General features: G+C 43.0%; 1 protein-coding gene across 1 annotated transcript in view; it reads right to left on the bottom strand.

The window, feature by feature from the left end:
* Positions 1–25,948, bottom strand: part of LOC306916221 (uncharacterized protein) — a 121,219-nt gene that overhangs the window by 40,557 nt on the left and 54,714 nt on the right. Inside the window, exon 4 of the mRNA XM_079494033.1 lies at positions 17,641–17,768. Coding sequence (XP_079350159.1) covers positions 17,760–17,768 — 9 coding nt within the window. The 3' untranslated portion in view covers positions 17,641–17,759. The remainder of the gene's footprint in view (positions 1–17,640; positions 17,769–25,948) is intronic.

Raw genomic sequence — 25,948 nt, 5'->3', positions numbered from 1 at the left:
GGGGTTGAGGAGTCCAAGCTGTTTCTGTTCACCTGACCACGGGGACGGGGAGTCTTCCCCAGCTGGACGTAGCGCGTGGAAGGAACACGTTATTCCAACCAGTTCCTTTCCCCTCCATCAGGCGCCCCCCGGCTGGCCAGGGGGGAGGCAGTTTAGAGACCAGGATTACTGCATGTCTTTGTGAGGGTCGAGTCCAAATTATTTTGTGTTCATTTGATTGTATTTTTCCACTTTGGCAATGTAAACGTACGCTTTCTCGTGCCAATAAACCTCTGTTGAATGGTCTCCGAATGGTCTTTCTGGTCTGCAGACTGTAGGTGTTTGTACGCTGCCTGTCACCACGCATTGTGAGCTTGTAGATCGGCTATTTTCAAACGGCCGAAATGTATACAGGGATGAAGTGGTTACTGTATGTTTTGTAATAACAGTCAAAATCTACAAAGCAACTAGTAGTCGACTGTAAATAAATAAATGTAGTGGAGTAAAATGTACAATATTCACCCCCGAGAGAGAGAGAGAGAGAGAGACAGAGAGAGAGAGAGAAGGTAAAGTACTGTAAATTGGAAATACTCCAGGAAAGAAAAAGTACCTCAAAATTGTACTTCGTTATTTCACACCACTTTTCAGGTCCGCACAGGTGTTTGCGTGTGCGTGCGTGCGTGAGTGCGTGCGTGCGTGCGTGCGTATGTGTCATGTGTCATCGTGTGGACGAACGTGTCTTCATCCTTTGACGCCTTGTCTAGTCTGTGTGCGTGCGTGCGTGCGTGCGTGCGTGCGTGCGTGCGTGCGTGCGTGCGTGCGTGCGTGCGTGCGTGCGTGCGTGCGTGCGTGCGTGTCCGGGCAAAGCCAGCCTTATCTCTCTCAGCCATCCGGCATTAGGTCTCCAGGCTGTCAGTGGCAGATAGCCCTGGCTGTCAACCCCCCCCCCCCCCCCCTCCCCCCCACATCAGATCCTCGGAGGCTTCTCTTCAGCCAGCTGACACTTGGAGAGAGAATTCCCCCCAGCTGATAAGCTCTGTGTGCGGTGGAGGAGGACACGTTGATTTCGTCGACTAAAACTGAATAGAAACCAAATAAGAACTAAATATACTGAAAATTTCGTCAATAAATACAAACCAGACTAAAATGTCAGGGAGGGACTAGTGGACAAGAGATCCAGTAGAACTAAAAGACAAGTCATGTTACACTTGGTTGCATGCTGAAAATCACAACGCGTCGCACTGCTACGCGTTTCGATCTTATAGATCGGCTATTTTCAACATGCAACCAAAAGTGTAAAACCAGCCATTACATCAAGGCACTGCCAAAATACATTTTGGTCGACTAAATCAACTGCAGATTAGTCGACTCACAATATTTAGTCGACTAAAACTAGACATATTGGCCACATGATGTCATACGTCGATATTTAGTGCTCTAAACATTAAACGTCACTTGGCTGTCATAACTCTGAGTGTTCAACCATTTGGACACTCAGAGTTAGGCCTACAGACATGTTATGTTATGGTCATTCAGGACTAGATCTTAGAGTTTCAGAGTTAGGCCTACAGACACGTTATGGTCATTCAGGACTAGATCTTAGAGTTTCAGAGTTAGGCCTACAGACACGTTATGTTGTGGTCATTCAGGACTAGATCTTAGAGTTTCAGAGTTAGGCCTACAGACACGTTATGTTGTGGTCATTCAGGACTAGATCTTAGAGTTTCAGAGTTAGGCCTACAGACACGTTATGTTGTGGTCATTCAGGACTAGATCTTAGAGTTTCAGAGTTAGGCCTACAGACACGTTATGTTATGGTCATTCAGGACTAGATCTTAGAGTTTCAGAGTTAGGCCTACAGACACGTTATGTTATGGTCATTCAGGACTAGATCTTAGAGTTTCAGAGTTAGGCCTACAGACACGTTATGTTATGGTCATTCAGGACTAGATCTTAGAGTTTCAGAGTTAGGCCTACAGACACGTTATGTTATGGTCATTCAGGACTAGATCTTAGAGTTTCAGAGTTAGGCCTACAGACACGTTATGTTATGGTCATTCAGGACTAGATCTTAGAGTTTCTCAGAGTTAGGCCTACAGACACGTTATGTTATGGTCATTCAGGACTAGATCTTAAGAGTTTCAGAGTTAGGCCTACAGACACGTTATGTTATGGTCATTCAGGACTAGATCTTAAGAGTTTCTCAGAGTTAGGCCTACAGACACGTTATGTTATGGTCATTCAGGACTAGATCTTAGAGTTTCTCAGAGTTAGGCCTACAGACACGTTATGTTATGGTCATTCAGGACTAGATCTTAGAGTTTCAGAGTTAGGCCTACAGACACGTTATGTTATGGTCATTCAGGACTAGATCTTAGAGTTTCTGGTGATATTATTGTCCACTCATTTTGCATGTCCGTGGTAAAAAAAAATATTTTTTTTAAAACAAGCCAGCATGGTGATGAACACTGGGCCTATTGTTGTCCTACTCAAAGATTAAATTCTCCTTGACAATGAATGGAGAATACGAGTCTGAGCAAAGATAAGAGCGCCCCTCACTTCACACGGGTGTGATTTTTAGTACCCTAAACAAACATTAACAGCTTCCCTGTGTAACCCGCTATACACGCCGGCTCGGTAGACAAACCATAGGACTATTTTCAGGGGGATTTTCATGGATCAAAGGCGCAAATACTTCGGCGTTGTTGTTAGAATAGGCTATAAGGCACGGACTGTGTTAAAAACATTTCCGTCACCGCTAAACCCCTTATCCCTAAACGTCTTTGCCCTTTTTTTTTTTTTTTTTTACTATTTTGAAAAACATTTTTGAATAGTTCAACTAGCCAATCTACATTGACACGTTGTGAGCTTGTAGACTGGCCATTTTGTTTTTCAAAATAGTAAAAAAAGGCAAAGAAGTTTAGGGATAAGGGGTTCAGTGGTGACAAAAATGGAGCCGTAAATCTCTTTAGTATGGAAGCCCAATAGGGGGCGCTAAAGGTTAGGGTTAAGACGTCACGTTACATGTCTTTCTTCCAGATGTTTATCCAGTATACTGGAAAAAGTACACCAAAGTTTTACACACACACGCACGCACGCACACGCACACGCACACGCACACACACACACACACACACACACACACACACACACACACACACACACACACACGTGTGTGTTGACGTCCAGAATGAATGAATGCAGAGTGAAATTGATGCCGGGGCGACGGCAGCGCTGTCATATCGGCGGGAATAACATTAGTGTCAGTGCATTATAATTGGAAGGCTGAATGGAGGGCCGCGCCGTGATTGATAACAGGAAGGTCACCAGAGAACGAATTCAACCCTCGTCCACTCGCCGACGTGCACGCACGCACGTAATGCACGTAATGCACATACTGTATACTAGTGGTTGCCAAAGTGGGGTCCGGGGACCCGGACTTTAGCTGTTGAAAAATAGCACATCTACAAGCTTGTACTGTAGATCTGCTATTTTGGGAAAATTGCAGAAATGTCTTTGAATATATATTCTTTCCCAGTGAACGTTTTTAACTCAAATCTTTGCTTCTGCTCTAATAGCAACAACTACCCCAAAAGGGGTTCCCGTCCTGAAACGTATATATACACGGTAGTTACAAAAAGGGGTTCTCGCCTCCTACCAGCACAAAAAAACCCGAAAACACATAACCCCAGTTTTTTTTTTTTTTTTTTTGAGGCTGAGATTTCACAACTTTTCAATCACAATTCAATGTATATAGAACCACACATTTTTCTTTTTTCAACATAACATAGGAAAACAACAAGAACCACAATACGGACATTACAATGCACAGACAAAAAACAAACAAACACACAAACAAAAAAGACAAAACGAGTACACCACAGTCTTGACATGATTACATTACAGGTCACCAGAGTCTTTGTTATTCACTACCGTTCAATTGAAGCACAGTCTAGATAACCCCAGTTTTAGCTGAACTGCACTGGCTCCCTGTTACTTTACTTTTAGAATTGATTTTAAGATTCTTCTATTTACTTATAAGTCCCCAGCTGCACGGCCTTCATGGCCTCTTCATATTTAACAGAACTTTTGCTCCCTTACACTCCACAAAAAGGGCACCGAGGTCAGCAGACGAGCTGCTCCTGGAGGCTTGTTTTATATAAAAAAATGCAAACTCTGTTGAGTCTTTTTTTAGCCATTTTGACCTGGGAACGATTCTACAAATGTCTTCTAAATCCTGACAGTTTTCTGAAAAATGTTTCTATGTCAGTCGTTCTCAAACATTTTCATGTCATGGAGCCCCACAAATATGTAATAGGCCGCCGACCCCCATCTGAAAATATGTTGTTCCAGGAACCCCTTAAAAACTTTGGCTCTGAAAGAATATATATTCAAAGATTTGTGCCACATTTTCACGATTTTCACAGACCTATGAGCTTGTAGATCTGCTATTTTTCAATAGCTAAAGTATAACATAATGCTTAAAACACCAGAAGGGGTTAGTTTAACCAAAATGGGTTAAGTCACTTCTTAAAACACACTTTTATTCTTTGGCTTTTAATCGCACTGTTTGTGTTTTGTTTATTGCACTTTTGTTATTGTGGCATTAATATTGTTGATGTTTTTTGGTCACTTTGGTCAATTTCGATTGTTTTAAATGTGCTCTATAAATAAAGTTGGATTTGATTTGAAAGGTATATACAGTGCGGTAGTTACAAAAATGGGTTACTGCCTATAAAGGACCCTGCTGGTCCATTTAACCCATTCTGGGCGGGAACCCCTTTTGGTGTTTTAAGCATTATGTTATACTTTAGCTATTGCAAAATAGCAGATCTACAAGCTCATAGCGCGGCACTTGTAGGTCTGCTATTTTTGAAAAATTTTGAAAATGTGAGCGCAAATCGTTCAATATATATTCTTTCAAAGCCAACGTTTTTAACTCAAATCTTTGCTTCTGGGGGGCTCCCTGGAACAACATATTTTCAGATGGGGGTCGGCGGCCAAATACAGATAATTCTGGGGGTCCTAGTTGAGCACCACTGACCACTTTTTAGACAACGGTTAGCATTTAGAAGACATTTTGTAGAATCTAATGTCAGGCCTAAACCCAGGCTACAGTATTTTGGACATGGTTATAGTGTATCACTGTCCTGTGATCGCATCACCATCACTATAAGTACTTCACACTCCCACTGTAAGCTATAGAGAAACTCAGCATCACAGAAATAATTTGTTGCGCAAACGCGCATGATGAGGAAACATAATTTACAAGTACCAAAATGCTAATTCTTGGCTGCAATGCTTTGGTTAAAAGGAATAAAACTTTTTTTTTAAAAGGCTGGCTGGCTGAAATTCAATAGCGTCAATTTCATGCGAGAGTAAACTCAGTGTGCTTCAAACAACATAGCCCCCCAAATGCACGCACGCACGCACGCACGCACGCACGCACGCACGCACGCACGCACGCACGCACGATTAAGAAGAAACCATGGCAATTAGGGAAAGTGGGAAACCCTGCTCTTCTTGTGTGTGTGTGTGTGTGTGTGTGTGTGTGTGTGTGTGTGTGTGTGTGTGTCTCTCTGTTCTACTGTATTATAGTGTGTTTGTTTCTCAACCAGAGAAGCTGCCTCATGCACCGCTGAGCACAAATGAGTCTGGCATGTCTGCTGCAGATACAGGAGGCTTTAACACAACAGCAGCAGCAGACATGCCTAAGACTCCCATTGTGCCGTAGTAGCACTAATCCATTTCCACCCTAACAAGCAGGCAGCCTCCTGCACCTCCGAACCCAGCCAGCCATCCAGCTAGTCTCTCTCTCTCTCTGTCTCTCTCTCTCTCTCTCTCTCTCTCTGTCTCTCTCTCTCGGTTTGCCTCCAGGCTCCTCCTGAGTTCTACGGCAGCCATTTTAAGCCCCGACGGTGCTTTGGCGCTGCTCAGCCCAGCCTCACGCTGCGGTCTGTGTGATGTCTGGAGTGTTTTACATGTGCTTATCTGGAGAGTTTTACAACCACGTACACGTACAACTCTGTGTGATGTTTGGAGTGCTGCTAATATGATATCCCCAGAGTTTTATACAACCACGTACAACCAACGGAATGAATAGGTGTGGGACGATACGGGTATAGCGCCCACAGTTTTTTGGGGCGGCTGTTCGAAACCCGGCTCCTCCTGTCGAAGTGTCCTTGGGCAAGACACTGAACCCCACATTGCCTGAATGTCAGGGCCGAATTAACACCTCTGAGGGCCCCAGGGCACTGAAGCTCGAAGGGCCCCCCCTTCACGCGCGCGCAACATTTTTGCTGTTTTGGAGCCGTTTTGGGGCAGTTTTATGCCATTATATTGGTCGCCTACCCCCCCCAGAGTGACAGCCAATCTAGCGCATTGTTGCTGCTTTACACACAATTGCACTTTTCAGCTGCCCTTCTCACCAACAATAAAACACTAATCTTTTTAGACACCATTTATTTCATTCGGATTAGCAGGGACATTTTCTGTGGAGCTAAAAAAATAAAAGATTTTTTTTGAGGGGCCCCTGGTGCCCAAGGGCCCATGGGCACGTGCCCAAAGGGCCCATATGGTAGATCCGGCCCTGCTGAATGTGGGAAGTGAGGACGCTGGTGTCAATAATTTTTAGTTACTATAGTTACTTTGTAGATTTGTATTATTATTATTACAAAACATACATTAACCACTTCAGCCCTGTATACATTTCGGCCATTAAAGATTTGTATACGACAAAGAGAGAGTCAACCAGGTGCTCGAGGGAGGTGCAATAAAAGCAAAAATCACACCCGTGTGAACCGAGTGGTGCAACTCCGTTTTAACTTTTGTGAATAAAGTACCTTGATTTTGTCCACCCTCTGCTAATTTTTACCTTTTTGAGTGCTCGGATCGCCGCCTGTTTTTCAAAGATTTGTATACTTTTGAAACTTTAAATGGGACATTCTGCACAATTAGTACTTTTACTTTTGGTACTTTAAGTTCATTTTTAAAGGTATATTCACTTAATTCAAATATCACTTATTTTTTCAATTTGATTGGATAATCCTCCCTACTATAAAGTGTGCTGACCATATAAGGAGTTCCTCACTGTCCCCAGTGAGCCCCTGGGGTCAAAAAACCCTAGTTTCAGTTTGTGCTTTGGGTGGCAAAGCTTTCATCCAATCAGGATGAGAGGGGCCTTCCTCCAATCATGATCGAGTGGGGCGGGCATTGGTGCACGTGCTGTTGGTCTGTTGTACTTCCCTCACTGTAGAGCGTGTGCATGTGCACATCTTGTTACCAGGGCGGACTGTTTTTTTCCAAATCACCCAAATCACTGAATGCTCCTTTAAACCAATACTTTTGGTGCTTTAAGGTCATTTTTAAACCAATACTTTTGTACTTTTACTCATACAGTAAATGTTGAATTCAGGACTTTTACTTGTAACAAGTATTTCTATATTGCAGTATTGATACTTTTACCTAAAGTAAAAACATTGAGTACATTTTCCAGCACTGCCCTTCTGTTCCACCTCTGCGAGGAACCATGGTTGGAAATGGATTATTGTTTTTTTTTTAGAACAAAACAAATCACGTGAGAATCAATCATGCATACAAATCGAAAGCACTTGGTTGAAAGTGCTTTTGACCTACAGTCGCATTTATACTGCAGCATATTACCAACCAACCGCTATAGTAGGTGTCCCCGGAGTATATATCGCACCTCTACAGCCGTACGTTAGAATGCCATAATAACCACATTTGTGGCACTGAGCGTGACTGTGTTATTATACATAAGCAGAGGCATAAATTACCCTTTAGCGCTATATGCTAACACGGCGGTGGCGCTGGGCTGTATCGTGGCGCGCGGGGAGGGAATCAACAGTGCATTTTCTTTATTGAGCTCAAATTACCAGTGGAGCTCAAACTCACAATTTGCAGGCGAGCACTCGCAGCTATAGCTGAACACATGCAGCCCCTCCTCCTGCCCTCCAGAAAGAACTCCCCGCAATTATTCTCTCATCCGTAAAGAGGCAACTAGCAAACCAACACAATTACACAATTACACAAAACAAACCAAAGGGAGTCGAGACAAAAATTAGCAGGTGGCTTCTTTCAGTCGTGAAGATTATAGTGATTATGGGCTCCATGTGGTCAGGTGTGCATGGTTGTTATTCAGGTTGCATTTTTCTGCTATCTGAAACTCTGTGAGGAACGTTTTACATTATTGAAATAAAAATAGCATATCTACAAGTTCACGATGCGTCAGCTTGCGACGCATTGTGAGCTTGCAGATCTGTCATTTTCAAATGGCCGGCTGAGTGGCTGGCTGGCTGACTGACTGAGTGGTTGGCTGGCTGGCTGAGTAGCTGGCTGAGTAGCTGAGTAGCTGGCTGAGTAGCTGGCTGAGTAGCTGAGTAGCTGGCTGAGTAGCTGGCTGAGTAGCTGGCTGAGTGGCTGACTGACTGACTGGCTGGCTGGCTGGCTGACTGACTGACTGACTGACTGACTGACTGACTGGCTGGCTGGCTGACTGACTGACTGACTGACTGGCTGACTGACTGACTGACTGACTGACTGAAAACCAATAGAATCCAAGCCTGACTGAGACCCATCAATAACCGCTGGCTCGGGCTTAACGGGGGAGCGGGGGGGAGGAGGGGGGGGGGCGGGGGGGGGGGGGAGCTTATGGGATTCAGACTATTGAGCTCAGAGACTGTATGAGAACAAACAACCTGAGGGGAGGGGGGGAGGGAGGGAGTGTGTGAGAGTGTGTTCATTTGGAACCCTATTAGCTGGTACCAAGGTGACTGCTATTTTTTCCAGAATCATGCTCTCTCTCTGCGTGTGCGTGCATGCGTGTGCGCTATTGTGTGTGTGTGTGTGTGTGTGTGTGTGTGTGTGTGTGTGTGTGTGTGTATTTGGGTGTATTAATGCTTCTGAGAAAAGAAAAACAATGCAAGTGTATACCCATGTATACATCTGTGTGTCTGTGCGTGCGTGCGTGCGTGCGTGCGTGCGTGCGTGCGTGCGTGCGTGCGTGCGTGCGTGCGTATATGCATGTGTGTCATCGGTGTCTGTGTGCAGAGCCCATATACAGGGAGGGGCTTCAATCCTTTTCAGCATCGTTTTCTTTTAAACACGTACAGCAGAAACCAGCAGAACAAATATTAGCCTTGGCTCACCATGAGGGAGCCGACCGGCTGCCGACATGTTGTCTGAGTTTCTGTCACGTCGGTAGGTAAACAGTAGCCTGGGAGGCATACCATTTTAACAGTAGCCTGGGAGGCATACCATTTTAACAGTAGCCTGGGAGGCATACCATTTTAACAGTAGCCTGGGAGGCATACCATTTTAACAGTAGCCTGGGAGGCATACCATTTTAACAGTAGCCTGTGGGAGGCAGACCATTTTAACAGTAGCCTGGGAGGCATACCATTTTAACAGTAGCCTGGGAGGCATACCATTTTAACAGTAGCCTGGGAGGCATACCATTTTAACAGTAGCCTGGGAGGAATACCATTTTAACAGTAGCCTGGGAGGCATACCATTTTAACAGTAGCCTGGGAGGCATACCATTTTAACAGTAGCCTGGGAGGAATACCATTTTAACAGTAGTCTGGCTGGGAGGCAGACCATTTTAACAGTAGCCTGGGAGGAATACCATTTTAACAGTAGTCTGGCTGGGAGGCAGACCATTTTAACAGTAGCCTGGGAGGCATACCATTTTAACAGTAGCCTGGCTGGGAGGCATACCATTTTAACAGTAGCCTGGGAGGCAGACCATTTTAACAGTAGGTTGGGAGGCATACCATTTTAACAGTAGCCTAGGAGGCATACCATTTTAACAGTAGCCTGGGAGGCATACCATTTTAACAGTAGTCTGGGAGGCATACCATTTTAACAGTAGCCTGGGAGGCAGACCATTTTAACAGTAGCCTGGGAGGCATACCATTTTAACAGTAGCCTGGGAGGCATACCATTTTAACAGTAGCCTGTGGGAGGCATACCATTTTAACAGTAGCCTGGCTGGGAGGCATACCATTTTAACAGTAGCCTGGGAGGCATACCATTTTAACAGTAGCCTGGGAGGCATACCATTTTAACAGTAGGAGGCATACCATTTTAACAGTAGCCTGGGAGGCATACCATTTTAACAGTAGGAGGCATACCATTTTAACAGTAGCCTGGGAGGCATACCATTTTAACAGTAGCCTGGGAGGCATACCATTTTAACAGTAGCCTGGGAGGCATACCATTTTAACAGTAGCCTGGGAGGCATACCATTTTAACAGTAGCCTGGCAGGCATACCATTTTAACAGTAGCCTGGGAGGCATACCATTTTAACAGTAGCCTGGCCGGGAGGCATACCATTTTAACAGTAGCCTGGGAGGAGGCATACCATTTTAACAGTAGCCTGGGAGGCATACCATTTTAACAGTAGCCTGGGAGGCATACCATTTTAACAGTAGCCTGGGAGGCATACCATTTTAACAGTAGGAGGCATACCATTTTAACAGTAGCCTGGGAGGCATACCATTTTAACAGTAGGAGGCATACCATTTTAACAGTAGCCTGGGAGGCATACCATTTTAACAGTAGGAGGCATACCATTTTAACAGTAGCCTGGGAGGCATACCATTTTAACAGTAGGAGGCATACCATTTTAACAGTAGCCTGGGAGGCATACCATTTTAACAGTAGGAGGCATACCATTTTAACAGTAGCCTGGGAGGCATACCATTTTAACAGTAGGAGGCATACCATTTTAACAGTAGCCTGGCTGGGAGGCATACCATTTTAACAGTAGCCTGGGACTCCCAGGCTAGGGACGCAATAAAACAACGACCTCTGCATCCACGGGATGTACTGTTTTTTATTCTAGTTTATTTTGCTAGCTTTAGTTATAATAATCATTTATTCTTCTGTTTTCTCCAGAGCAACATTAGTGACTTGGTTTAACTAAAGTGGTTAAAAGCTATATAAGGAGACACAGATGTGGTCCTCAGGTCTAAATGGGTGTACATGCTTTGGAACAAAGTGACGTGCTGTGAGCTTGTAGATCTGCGATTTTTGAACATCCAACATATGAACAGCGCTCAGGACGGAGATTGATCAAAAGGACGGAGATTATTGATATCAAAACCGATCGCATCGCTCCACAGGCTGGGAGCGTCTGTTGCGCAACACTCAATGTTATTTTCCGGTGGGACGTCATCGAAAATGTCCCCCCCCTATTTTATCCAACGAGATCGAAAATCTTAAAGCGTGAATAACTCTTGATCTAAATCATTCCGTCCAATTCTAAGAAAAGATTGTGTTAGACGGCCCACCGCTAGTCGCGTTAGAATTTATCATACCTCCCGTTATTGTCGATCGCATCGAGAGTGTTTTGGCTACATCAAGCTACTTCAGCCACATCCGGGATAGCATCCGGTCCGTAAATGTGCTCTGCTGCTATAAATCGCTGGGCACTATGATTTAATGGCTTAAATAACCCCGGGCATTCGGGGTGTTAACTACCTTATAGCTGGGGACCCCCTGGAACCGGAAATAAGCTGTGTGACAGTGTGACACATTGAGTTTCAGTCTATTGATGTGAAGGAGGTGGGTGTCTGTCCAATGTTCCAAAATGACAAGACATATGCACGCACGCACGCACACACACGCACACGCACACGCACACGCACACACACACACACACACACACACACAAATAACCTAAATAAATGACACAAAACACACACGTCTGGATGCAGCCTGTTGAACGGATAGCTCTCTCTCTCTCTCCCCCTCTCTCTCCCCCCCCCCCCGATAATGTGCAGCCATGAAGCCTCTATCTACAGGCAGCTCTGACGTCTATTAGCACCATAAATCATGTTCGCCGCCAAGAGAGAGTGTGTGCGTGCGTGCATGCGTGCGTGCGTGCGTGCGTGCGTGAGTGCGTGTGTGCGTGCTGTTTGGGGGGCGTTGGAGGCAGAGGGAGGGGGTCTTGCAGGCTGCCAGCGCTCAGGGTCGTAAATCTCATTAGCCCAACCCCCCTCCCCCCCCCCCCTCAATCTCCCCCATTATCAGCTGACCTTGACCGGCAGAGCAGACACTTACACTCAATCAGACGTGAGCGCTGTGTGTCTCTGTGTGTGTGTGTGTGTGTGTGTGTGTGTGCGCGCGCGCACGTGGAGGAATGTGTCATTGTGAGAATCTGTTTGCGTATACGGTTGATGCATCACATTGTGTATTTGCGTGTGTGTGTGTGTGTGTGTGTGTGAGTGAGTGAGTGCACGTTTGTGTGTGTGTGTGCGTGCGTGTGCGTTTACCCGTGACATTTATGTTGTGATATATTTGCGCCCAAATGAGGCGCGGCCCCTTTTCTAAACGAGGGTCTTCATATGTCTATTAAAAGTTCATGATTCTCCTCCCAGGCTCCTCATTGGCTAGTTCCATGGCGCTGCCATTATCTCCGTCCTCCACTCACACACACATGGAGCACTCATTCATTCACTTCACCGCTGCTCTACAGCCGCGTGCTCTCCCACTGGCCAATTAATACTTGAGAAGATAGCCAACGCATGGAGAAATGTGATACTGCAAATTCAAAATGATATTACAGGATTTTCTTTTTACTAGGGCAGTATTATCCTTAGAGTATATATGAATAGAGACGGCACCCGCGTTCTCCTCCCATCCACTTGCATTAAGTTGCTCTAAAGCGCATGAGGTGATTTCACTCCTCCTTCCGGGTAGGAACAGAGTGCATTCCTAACGTGCACAATGATAGTCAACGGACCAGCACGTTCATGTTTTTGGGCCCACGCTGCAATACCAAATTCGGCCACTATGTCCATTTCGCCTCAGGGTTTCCTCCAGGGTTTCCTTCCTCTCTATTCATATATACTCTAAGATATTATCCCACAAGACCTTCCACAGCCATCTTCTACTGTACATCACGATAGTTTTCTGAAAAACGCATGTGTCTGTGTCAGTAGTGCAAAACAGAAGAAAACCAGCACTCACGGCAATAGCTTTTAAGGCACTGTCAGTCACATATTTACATTTTGACATCAGGCATGTTGTGCCTTATTGACTCCAAATCATGTATAAGCTTAATATATTTATGGTTGATATAAATGTTATGTGACTGCACTTCCGGTACTGTGATTGGTTGGACGTTGTTTCGACACGGACGGGGGTTGGTGTTACAACCACGGACACTATAAATGTGACACCAGTTTTTGTGTGCAGTATACAATAGGGCATTCACTTCTAGTCATTTTTACTAGTTGACTAGTTGCCTAGTTTTTTTTTTTTTTGGAAATAATATTTGTACATTTAAAAACTGTGTACATTGGTGACTATAACTATAATCTACCTGATATTGAGGCCTACAAAATCGGTAAACAATCGACTAGTACCAGCAAGGTCGACTAGTGGATTTACTAGTCGACTAGTAAACTAGTCGACTAGTTGCTTAATGCCCTAGTATACAACGCTGACGAAGGCTTCGGCCGCAACGCGTTCGTTGTGTGCTGCTTGTTTGCAGCATACCATACCTACCAATGGTAAAATAAATAAGTGCCTTAAAAGCTATTGCCGTGAGTGCTGGTTTTCTTCTGTTTAAAATGTCGTTTCTGACCAGCTTGCACCCAGTAAAATTATTAAAGTGAGTGAGACGAGATGGAGTCGTGCATGCTGCCTTCTATTCAGTAGTGCAAAAACCATTTCACGTCATGGATCCCAAAAGTTATCTGTATCTGGCCGCCGACCCCGGGTCTGAAAATATGTTGTTCCAGGTACCCCCTAGAAGCAAAGATTTGAGTTCATATATTCGCTTTAAAATAAATAGATATTTTCAAAGATTTGCACACATTTTCATGATTTATCAAAAACAGATCTACAAGCTCGTAGCTCGGCACGAATTGACGCCCTTATGATCTTGTAGGGCTATATCTGCTATTTTTGAACAGCCAAAGTATAAAATAATGGGTAAAGTGGTTAAAATCTAAAATGACACATGTGCTTTCCTGGTTTGAATGGGTTAAAGGCAACTTAGGAACTCGGTTTTACAAACTTGAGCCGTTAAGATAATTTGAATGTTTTAGTTGGGTAATGCATTCTAAATTAAAGTATGGGGAGATGGGAACGACCAGTGAAACTTGATAAAGTTGATATACGCTACGTGTTTTAAAATAAATAAATGAACCGAGAACGGGCCAAAAACAATAATATAAGGCAAAAAAAAATAGATGTTTTTTGTTCATCATCAACATGAAGTGATAAAAATAGGCTTTTTCCTTCAGGCGTTCATACTTTAACTCGACAAAACAAATGACATTTTCACGGCCCGGGGGGTTGGAAATGGGATGTTTTTGTTCCTTGTATGCTGTAAATCAAATGGTACAACACACTGGCACTTCCTCATGGACATCCATATACTGTACATAATATTTGCCAAACTACGAAGGGGAAACTTCTGGGTTGCCTAAGGGTATAAAAACTATTGTTTTTTTGTTCCGCCGTAAACAAACGAGGACAAACCGTTTTAGTATTTTTTTCTCTCCTAATGGTACCAACATCAATACAGCATAGACATTGTGGATAAAATATTATCCAACAACAACAAAATATTCTATATAAGTTTTGGGTCTGAGAGGCAAAATCTCATCAAATGGTGGTCCGTAGCTCAAATGCCGAAAAAACATTATGGGCCTTGATGTGAAAAGGTATTGAAAACCACCGATATAACAGGTATAAAGTGAGCAATAACACATCATTATTAGAATTTTCAGACATTTTCATGCATTTCCACAGCTCTCTTTTTCTTTGTCCTATACCTGAATGGGCTCGATTTCGTGTCTTTATTCTCATTTTAAGAATTCCGCTGTGCAATTCCCTGAACTTCTGAAGAGCCGAAAAACGAACAAATTTCATCTCCATATCTCTAGCAGAGCAGCTAGTGTAGCGAACCTCTCGTTTTTTTTAGTTTTTACTTTCATGCCACTTTCGCTGCTCCGCAGAATCTTAATGGGTTTTCATGCCTTGAGCACATTCATGGCTAAAGTACTCTGGTGGATTGCAGCATATCTGTCTGGTTTCATGAGGAGAAGAAACATGCATGTACACACGCACGTGCACGCACACAGTATGCAGACAGTACGCACGCACTCGCACGCACGCACACGCACGCATATTGAAATCCCACCTGTGTGAACTGAGTGGTGCAACTCCCCTCTCCCCTTGCCTCTCTCTCTCTCTGTAATTAGCACTAGGCAACAGTGCAACAATATCTCTCTCTCTCTCTGTTTCTGGCACAACAGCGCCACTTTTGCCCCTACTGGTACTCATAGTCACATAGGTTAACACGGACATTGCTGTTCCTTGGAGTGGTTGCACCACTGAAAAGGCTGATTGTTAGCTGCATTGATTCATTTGTGCTTTTTCTGGTATTTCAATATAACTTCTTTTTTGTTTGGACATTTCGAATTGCTAGTAAAGCCAGCAGAATTGGCGGTGAAAGCAAACAAACGTCCATGCTTCATTTTCCTTAAAAAAAAGTTTCTTATTTTTATCTGGCATATTAGGCGACACTTATTCACATTAGCAGAATGTAAGAATAACGTTATTCCTACGACAATAATAAATCACGATTAAACTGTAAAAAAAGGAAACAATTATTTCCTCTCTCTCTCTCTCCCCCTCTCTCTCTCTCCCCTCCCTCTCTCTCTCCCCCCCCCTCCCTCTCTCTCCCCCCCCCAGAGCCCCCCCCCCCCCCTCTCATCCCAAAACAGATCACTGAAACAAAAAAAGCACAGGGTAAGTTGGTGGTTCCCTAATGGCCTGGATCTTTGCACTTCAACAACACCATTATGCTAATGTGCTAATGCAAGCGAATCATTCACCATTCATTCCAAGTCTGGCTTTAACTTAACTACCCTTTTAGTGGAGAGAGAGAGAGAGAGAGGGGAGCCAATTAAAGACTTTAATTAACATGTTGCGACGCACAAACTAGAGAGAGAGAGAAAGAGAGATGAAGTCTGGAAGTTATGCAAATGATCTGAGGGCCGCCCGCCGCACGGTGAGGCGTGGAGGCTCGTCATATTTTTACTTTTTTGTTTTAAGTAAAAGTATCAATACTGTAACGTAAAAATACTCTGTTACAACAGTTCAGAATTCTCAATTGACTTGAGTAAAAAGCACAAAAGTATTAGTATCAAAAAGTACTCAGTCACTATGCTGAATGTCCCATAACAAAATATATATATATTAAAAGAAAATTGTCGAAATGACTAACCAATCGGGAAGTAGACAGGAAAATCGGCCAATGACAAAGCTTCTAGGAAAATCTTTGAATGCAGGCCCCTCGATGTGTCAGAGACAAATTTGTTTTGAAAGCGTTTTACCCATTGCTGGCTGTCTGAAATTAAATTTTAAAAAAAAAAAAGTCATTAAAATGTTGACATATTTGCATATTGCATAATATTGCATAATAAGCAGCTATAAGTGCGTACACAGTAACCACTGCAGTACAGTACCACTGCTATGTAACAGGTTCTGTCTACAGCACCATATCTTGTACACAAACTACACAAAGCTTTATTCTATTGTCGTACGGCCTGCGAGTCTGGATAACAGCATTAGCTAGCATTAAGCTATAGCCGCGTAATGCTCTTTACAAGGGATTAGCCACTCCACTGTGTTTGATTTGGAAAGGCACGGGGGTGTTTCTAAAGGGATTTCTCTCTCCGCTGCAGGTGTTATAGCTGTTAATGTCACCCAGATCAATGCAAATACCATGTCTAAAATGCCTTGTTAACACTTTCCCTCCCGTTCACGAGTTACACGAGTTAATTGATCGTACAATTTACAATTTAGGCATTTAGCAGACGCTCTTAATCCAGAGCGATTTACATTAGGCAGGAACAAAAGTATGGGAATACATCACATATATAAAATGCATTTATCAAGAAACATGCGTAAGCTAAGAACGTAACTAGAACATATCTATATAATGACACTATACATATTAACTATACATATATACTATACTATGCTATACATATGTAGGCTACTATGATGTGCTATGACTATATACAATGCAATTATTGTGCTGTCTACATGACATGCTATAAGTCTGTTTCAAATGCGTAGAACAGCTTCCCTCCCAATAACGAGTTACACAAGTTATGTTTTCATTGTTTAACAGTTTGACTGTGGAATTAATTATAATCGCAATGCCACGTCGACTGCCTGGATTTCACTAACCTTTGAAGAACCAACGTGCCGACATCATCCTTGCTTTTCATGACATTCCGCTTTAATAATAATTAGTTTATTGATAATAATTAATCAATCGCGTTTTGGGGCGACTGACATGTATGACGTGACATACATGCTAGAGCCCCTCAAAAGGAGAGATTCAGTCAGCGTTCTTTGGGGATATTCGCTACTTCAACGGGAACTTCAGCTACTTTCACAACATTTCAAGGCAGTGACAAAAAGGACCAGAGAACAGAGAGAGAGAGAGAGAGAGAGAGGCAGCGTGAGTGTCAGACTTGAACCAGTGACTTTGTGCCCGGCCCGCTGTGCCATAAGGGCCTTCAACCCCATGCAGTTCAACAAGTATGAGTCACGGAGCGTCCTGCCATGGAGCGCCGTCTGTCTGGCAGATATGAACAGCTCACCTCTGTGCTCAGCGGACTTCATCTCTTCTCTGTGTGGGGCGGAGGGTGGGAGGGAGGCAGGGAGAGCGTTTCGGGCTGCTGGAGGAGACGGTGCTCCCTGACAGCAATAGTCTTCTGACTCATTCACGCTGTAAGACAAAGACAGAATGAATGCACACGGTTACTTTGGACATGCTGTGCACTGTGGTAAAGTCTGATCGGACCCTACGACCTGCCTCGCGCGCTCAGAACAGCCAGCGCAGGGAGACTGGCAGAACTCACTAAAACACCCCACGCGTCCCAGACTCTTCTCCCTTCTCTAAAACACCCTGGACAACGCTCCACACGTCCCAGACTCTTCTCCCTTCTCTAAAACACCCTGGACAACACTCCACGCGTCCCAGACTCTTTTCCCTTCTCTAAAACACGCTGGACAACACACCACACATCCCAGACTCTTCTCCCTTCTCTAAAACACGCTGGACAACGCTCCACACGTCCCAGACTCTTCTCCCTTCTCTAAAACACCCTGGACAACACCCCACATGTCCCAGACTCTTCTCCCTTCTCTAAAACACCCTGGACAACGCTCCACACGTCCCAGACTCTTCTCCCTTCTCTAAAACACCCTGGACAACGCTCCACACGTCCCAGACTCTTCTCCCTTCTCTAAAACACCCTGGACAACACCCCACACGTCCCAGACTCTTCTCCCTTCTCTAAAACACCCTGGACAATGCACAAATGCAGAATAGAATAAGTAATGGTGCTTGATATGTTGAAAACCACTGCTTTAATGGGAGCAAGGTTATTTCACAATGTTGATTAATAACCTCGTATTTCTAATTTGGCCAAATGTATTGGTTTATTTGAAAAGTTTAATAGTCTTGTACGGTAGCCGATGTCCTTGTACTCTGCAAGCCTAAACATAAATTATCAAGAATAAATATTGAGCCTACATGTTCACTCTTTCATATCTGCTAATTCAGAATAAATGTCTTTACACTATTCATCAAGGGGATTAATTACACATTCATTTTCTATTTGGACTAATTTGATTTTAAATTACACTGGCTCCAATCATGATGCAAATTGGAATGCTGATCAGCATTCAAAGTGAAGAGAATTGTATCTTAATTATAATTTCTAGATTAATTCGATTTCAGAATGAGTCGGTCTCAACCCAGCCATAAGCTTTAAAGGACCACTTCACCACTTTTCAACATCTCTTCACATAATTGGTCATCACTAATGTTCATGATAAAACACCACCATTTTGTTCTACTCAGTCTGTGTCTCATAGGAGAGCTGTGGGCAGTTCAGACACCCGTCCACCAGTGACATCATCGTTAGGCAGATTTTTTTTTTTAAACAAGATTTGTTTTACAATATATTTAGATTTGTATTATCGTGAGAACGATGGCTTCAATTTTTGCATTGCAACCGTTTCTATTAGCTTGGATTCCCCATCAATGATGTCACTGGTGGACGGGTTTCTGAACTGCCCACAGCCCTCCTATGAGACACAGACTGAGTAGGAAAGAATTGTGGTATTTTATCATGAACATTAGTGAGGACTAATTATATGAAGATAAGTTGAAAAGTGGTGAAGTGGTCCTTTAAGAAAGTAGAATGGCATTCTACTTTTTTTATGTTGTATTTAAGGATCAGCAACCTAACCCCTCATCTCATCGTAGCAGTATTGAGTTCACCAGTTCCCTCCTCCTGCCTGCATCTGGGCTCTCACTAGCAGAAACGATGATCCTAGCCTGGTGGTGGACATCTTTAACATCAGACAGCAAGAGTGTATAATATGTTACCAACAAGATTCTGTATGATGGAATACCAAGGGTGAGCCAGAAAATGGCAGCCAGGAGAATGAGACTATAGCAGGACATCAAGAACTGCCAGCCAGAAAATTGGTGCTGTGGGAACCAACCAACACACGGGCATCCATCGATCACGACTCGGACGTCCCACACTAACATACATGGATGTACACGAGAACGACGCAGGAGCGCAAAGTATACCAACAAACTGTATGGAGAACCGGGACGACTGGAAGCAACGATGCATGGAGCGCTCGTCTGAGGACCCCCTAGAGAGAACCGGCACCAACCTGATGCATACAGTATATCCCATTTTGACCTGAGGACAATTCTACAACATTTGTAGAATTTGAATGTCTTCTAAATCCTACACAGTTTTCTGAAAGACCTATGTTTCTATGTCAGTGGTGCTCAACCTTTTTCATGTCAAGGACCCCCAAACATATCTGGATTTGGCCACCGACCCCCATCTGAAAATATGGTGTTCCAGGGACCCCCCCAGAAGCAAAGATTTTAGTTAAAAACATGCTCACTGAAAGAATATCTATTCAAAAATTTGCGCCACATTTTCACGATTTTTCAAAAATAGCAGACCTACAAGCTCATAGCGCGGCACTCGGTGCCGCGCTATGAGCTTGTAGATCTGCTATTTTTTCAATAACTAATGCATAACATAATGCTAAAAACACCAAAAGAGGTTCCCGTTCAGAATGGGATATACACGGTGACGGTACCACTTCACTACAGTGCACTATGTGCGACGCAACCGTTCCACCAGATAGAGAGATGCATAATGCATCCCCCCGCGTGCATAAATACAGAGCGCCATGAATAAGTAAGAAAGGTGAGCATCATCTCCAAGTCATAAATAGCAAAACAGTGGTATGTGGTACAGTAATGACCGCAGGCAGTGGTGTAAAGTAACTAACCAGTCACATTATTTTACTTTAAGTACTGTACCTTAACCCATTTTGGGTGGGAACCCTTTTTGGTGTTTTAAGCATTATGTTATGCTTTAGCTATTGAAAAATATCAGATCTTTAGCTATTTTTGAAAAATCTTGAAAATGTCGCGCAAATCTTTGAATGTATATTCTTTCACAGTGAAAGATTTTACTCAAATCTTTCTACTTTTCGTACTTTAAGTATGCCAAATACATTATTACTCAAGTACATTTTGAATTCTGGACTTTTACTTGTAACAGCTCTTGTACTGCATTTCTAAATTGCAGTATTGATACTTTTACTTAAGTAAAAGAATGTGAGAACTTTTTTGCAGGTTCCCATGCGTCTCGGACAAGCTATACCCTGGCTGTGATTGTGTTGTTCTGTGCTGAAGTCTTTAACATTCACACTGACTCCGCATATCGCTCAAGGTCAACCAACGACCACGCGCCGAACGACCGCGAAACGCTCTCAGCGATAATATGATGCATCGCTTATCTCTTTTTCACCTGCACGCCGTCAGGTCCTCAGGGCCTTCCCTGCAGCAGCATATTTTACCATTTATTTCCCCTCCTCGGTGTTCCAAACAGCTACTGTTGATTTTGACAGCAAAATTTTGATTTCAGTTGACAGTTGATTTAGTCGACTAAAAATGTATTTTGGCGGGCCTCGATGCCGTCGTAATGACTGATTTTACACTCGCTGAAAATAGCCGATCTACAAGCCCACTTGAGCTTGTAGATCTGCTATTTTCAGCATGCAACCAAGTGTAAAATTACTTATATCTCTAGTCCACTAGTCCCTGCCTAACATTTTAGTCTAGTTTTTATTTGTTGACGAAATTGTCAATATATTTAGTCTTAGTTTTAGTCATCGTAGCTTAGTTTTCATTCAGTTTTCGGCAGTGAAAAAAAGTAATCGACGAACATATTTTGTCATAGTATTAATCGACGAAATCAACACTGGTTCCAAAGGCTATCCAGGAGTCACAGGTCTTTGAGGCATTTCTGTTCTTTCCCGTAAGAAGTGGTGAAATACACTGAGATACAGTTTCTGAAAGGTTCTCATGAGTCCCAGGCAGTATCGATTTCGTCGACTAAAAATGCTCGTCGAATACGTTTTTTCACAGACGAAAACTAAATAATGTACAATGTAACATAAAAACTAAGCTCTGATGACTAAAACTAAGACTAAATATACTGACAATTTTTGTCAACAAATAAAAACGAGACTGTTAGGAAGAATGTATTTTTTTTGTTTCTATATTTATGACTAAAACTACATCAAAATGTGTTGTCAAAATCAACCCTGGTTTGAGGGTTTGTTGAGGGTTGGTCGATGTTGAAGTTACAAGGTTTTTCCACAACAGCATTGATCACGAAAGCGAAATGCCAATTCTAATGAGCTCATGATAATAACCACTCGACATTTGGACGTGGAACACCTCTCGGGGCCTCAGCGAAACACCTTTCGGGTCAAGCCGTAGCGTTAATAACGTATGGTCGCGTCGGGTTCATTATGATGCATGGAATATTGTCAGCCCATTACCATTTGGAGCAGGGTGGCAATCTCTTAATGAGGTCCTCGCTATATCGTCTGGGGGGGTGTGGGCAATTTACGTAATGGCATGTCCCGCCGTTTCAGTTATCCATAATTAATAAATCGCACGCAGAAGATCTCCATATTGTGTCAATGAAAGAAAACAGTGATATAGTGACATCATAATATCATCCCCTCCCCTATTGGCAGTTTTAGCTGGATTGGTCAGATTGGTCATGACTGACCATGCTATTTATAGATATATATATTTTTTTAATTGAACTAGACAACTCACCCTTTAAAATGAGATATTGCATGGGTATGTACACCCAGCAGAAAACAAGTTATTTGGAAAATAAAACTTCAAACGGGCATAACTTTTTGTTGTTGTCCTAGAAACACTACCCAGTGTAAATGCAGGCTCTTTTAAATGGCTTCCAACACAAACAATTTGATCAACTCAGTTAATTTTCTTCCTGGAAGCAGACAAGTCAAGCTTTCTCTGAAGGTATTTCGTTGTCGCACATTCACAACAGAGAATTTTCAATAAATCATTAAAAAACGCAATTATCCCATAGATATTCCTATTAACTACTTGAAATGCCTTGGATCTAGAGTTAAAAGTAAAAATAAGCGAGAAGGTATAATTCTCATAACTGTTGCCGGCTAACAATCTCCCACACTTTGTTCATAAATAAATCAATATGATGTTGGAAAGAGTGGTGGAGCTCAGAAGAATGGAGAAAAAAATGGGGAAAAAAGGCGGCAAAACCACCGAATGCCAGTATTGCTGAGGTTGGCATCAAAGGGGCTTTTTATTGGGAACTTGATTAAAAGAAAATTGCTTTTGAAGTGCTCTCAGCAGCGAACTAGGAGGTTGAATGGGGAGAGCACCACTCGTTGCTGTTGCTGCTCCTGCTGTGCAGGAATAGAGTTTCACAGAACCGGTCCTTTCAAAGTGAGGATATCAAGAAGAGCAACGTCTTAAAACATAAATTTGAGTGAAAAGCATGCAAAAGGCACTGATGGCTGCGTAATAGGATTTCTGTTGGGACTGCTACCAAGCTGTGTTGATTTTGTCGACTTAAAAGTATGACGGAAAATGTTCGGCGACTACCTTTTTCCACTGATGAAATTAATGGGCATACTGTAAAAGTGAAATAAAATGTATTAAATTAAATGTAAGTGTCGTAGACTCTTTGTTGATTCGGGCTGATTTGGGAAATGGGAATCATGTGTGCACTGTGCTAACATTCACATTTACAATCAGGTCATTCAAATCACAACACATGAAAAAATAAATGATTTTCTATACAAAGACAAGTTTGGTTGACTATGTCACAATGCCCAAACTTTGTAGGCTGCAGTAGGCTGTAATAATAATAAATGAAAATGTTTTGGGGGAAAAGCAATCCACGTCTATCTAGCACCTCTGCTGCAACACTCCATCATCGCAATCGCAGTTCCTGTTTACACTGCGCATGTGCAAACCTCCTGCAGGAGACCGTGCCACGCCCCCGTGAGTATTCCTTCTTTATTGTTCCTATAGATGGCTGTAGCCAAAGATTGTTAATTTAGGAAGACTAGAGCGGTGCCCGTTGACGCCTTTACAGCGTTGCCCGTTGGGCACTGGCTTATTTGGAACGATGCAAGTTGGAAATGCATGCCCCACCCAGATATTATGTCTGTGTCCCTTTTATGCCCATATATGGAGTTCTTTGTCAGTCATGCCCAAATATGGAGCCTACAGTAAATGCACACACCAGAATGATGTCAGAACAGGCCAGCTCCATATACGGACACTTGGCAGGGCCTCTGCCCAGAGCCCGGGCAGAGGCCTTTTTGGGGCGGTTCTGGACAACCGTGGGTCCGACACTGGGCACTGCACCCCCTGTGGTGGGCTGGAACGCGTGTGTCAAATTTGAAGTCGTGAGGCGAACGGTTCTCGAGTTACGTGGATTAGTACAGAAGTTAGTACAGAAGTACGTACACACACAGAGACTTGGTGCATTTATAGTTAGATAGTCCATCCTGATTGGATACAGGAAGTAAACCGGAGATGGAATGTCTTGCAATTACCGTCTTGGTTGCTGTTGCTGCTGTGACCAATGTTGCCAGATTTTGCAAACAAAACCAAGCATCCAGTCTAAGTAAAACAACCCAAAAGAAGCAACTATATAGGCTGTTTAATAGGGGTGTCAAAAAAATCAATTCGAATTAGTATCGAGATTCCCGTTATGAACGATTCAAAATCGATTAATAATTTCCAAAAATATGAGTGATATGAAATGTAAAGCTTACCCTAGTAATCACAGTAAACATGTCTTCAGTCATTTTCAAGTTACTGTAGTATAGTCACTTCAGTTGGCTGGAGTATATTGTGATGAAATCCTATGTATTGAATCGAGAATCATTTTGAATAGAGAATAGTTTTGAATGTGGAAAAAAATGCTTTTGAATAAAAAAAAAACGATTTTGAATCGAATCGTGACCCCAAGAATCGGAATCGAATCGTGGGACACCCAAAGATTCACAGCCCTACTGTTTAACCACTTATGTCGGCTATTTGAAAATAGCAGATCTACAAGCTCACAGCGACATGTTGTGAGGTTTTAGATCCGTTATTATAAAAAAGGAGAGGATTTGTTTTGGCACAAAATATTTTCAGATGGAGGTCTGTGGACAATTACATATTAATCTGGGGGTCCTTGATGTGGAAAAAATGTGGAAACCGAACCAGTTGGTTTAAACAACATTAAAGGAGAATTCCACACTAGAAGGCTTTTTTACCTTTATTTGTAGTTGTTACGTAGTTGTTACGTCCCCACCAAAGAGGTCCAGTTGTGCAAAAGCTCCTTATTGGCTATTTCCCCTACCATAAGCCCTCAATGAATTGCATTGAATTTTATTTTTTTATATATCCCCTCTTCATAATGTAAATAGTATCCCAAGCAGCACACTTTACTACTTATTTCGATGGAAATAAGCGAATTAGCACAAAAACCCAACCCCCATTCAGGGCTTATGGTAGGGAAATAGTCAATAATGCACGTTTGCACAAAATAACACCTGGACCTCTTTGGTGGGGACGTAACATCTACAAATAAAGGTAAGAAAGCCTTCTAGCATGGAATTCTCCTTTAAGAAGCAAATAAATAAGCAACTATACTTTAGAAACAAGATCAAATACTTGTCAATACGGGTCAGGTCACAAATAAGACGGATCCGAAAACTTTAATAAAATGTGCTTCCTTCAGTGCCGTTGCCATACATACTCTCATGCTACAGTAAGCCCATTGATCTGCAATCAATGTGCTGTCAGAGTATGGCTGTCGGGTTTTGTAATCATGAAACATTTCGTCTGACGACACGCACAAGAAAACTTCCAGAGATTAACTAGGTAGAACACGACCCTAAAAGTCCTTCTGGTTTAGATAGTTTGATTGCTTTGAAACAAGTTATCAAACTTGCTAAAGGTTGCCTTTGGGGTTTGTTTCTCAGCCCGTTTGGGGACACGAAAGGAGGAATAAAAAAAAACTAAATAAGATATCCTGAGAATAATTTGCAGGAACCAAAGTAACACTTCAGAGGAGGTTCAAGGACTGTTCTTAATGTGTGCCACATTAGAGGAAAAGTATTCGCATAATTGGGGAGCTATCGGCTCGTTCGGTATCCATCTGTCAGGAGGGATGAGCTCTTTAATTTTGCAGCTGTCAAATGTAACATCGGGAGATCAAAAAATAATATGGTAGCCTGGTTTTCCATCAGACATTCAACTAATTACCTTTAAGAAGGGAGACAGTTTCAGCGGTAAACTAGATAAAGTGCCCCTCGGGGCACAGGTCTCCACCAGGGCAGGTCAGGTTGTGGCCTCCTGGTGGCGCTATAATAGGCCAATGTGAAAAGGGTGCCATTTCTTTTTACGCCTTGGATGGCAATTGGATGATTTGAGGCATTTCGTTCCAAAAATGTGTTTTGCAAAAATCCACCTGTTGGTGGCGCTATAGCAGGTTAATG

The sequence above is a fragment of the Electrona antarctica genome, assembly GCF_951216825.1.
Source record: "Electrona antarctica genome assembly, chromosome: 23".
In the NCBI taxonomy this organism is placed as follows: Eukaryota; Metazoa; Chordata; class Actinopteri; order Myctophiformes; family Myctophidae; genus Electrona; species Electrona antarctica.
This window is presented reverse-complemented; position numbering and strand designations above follow the sequence as displayed.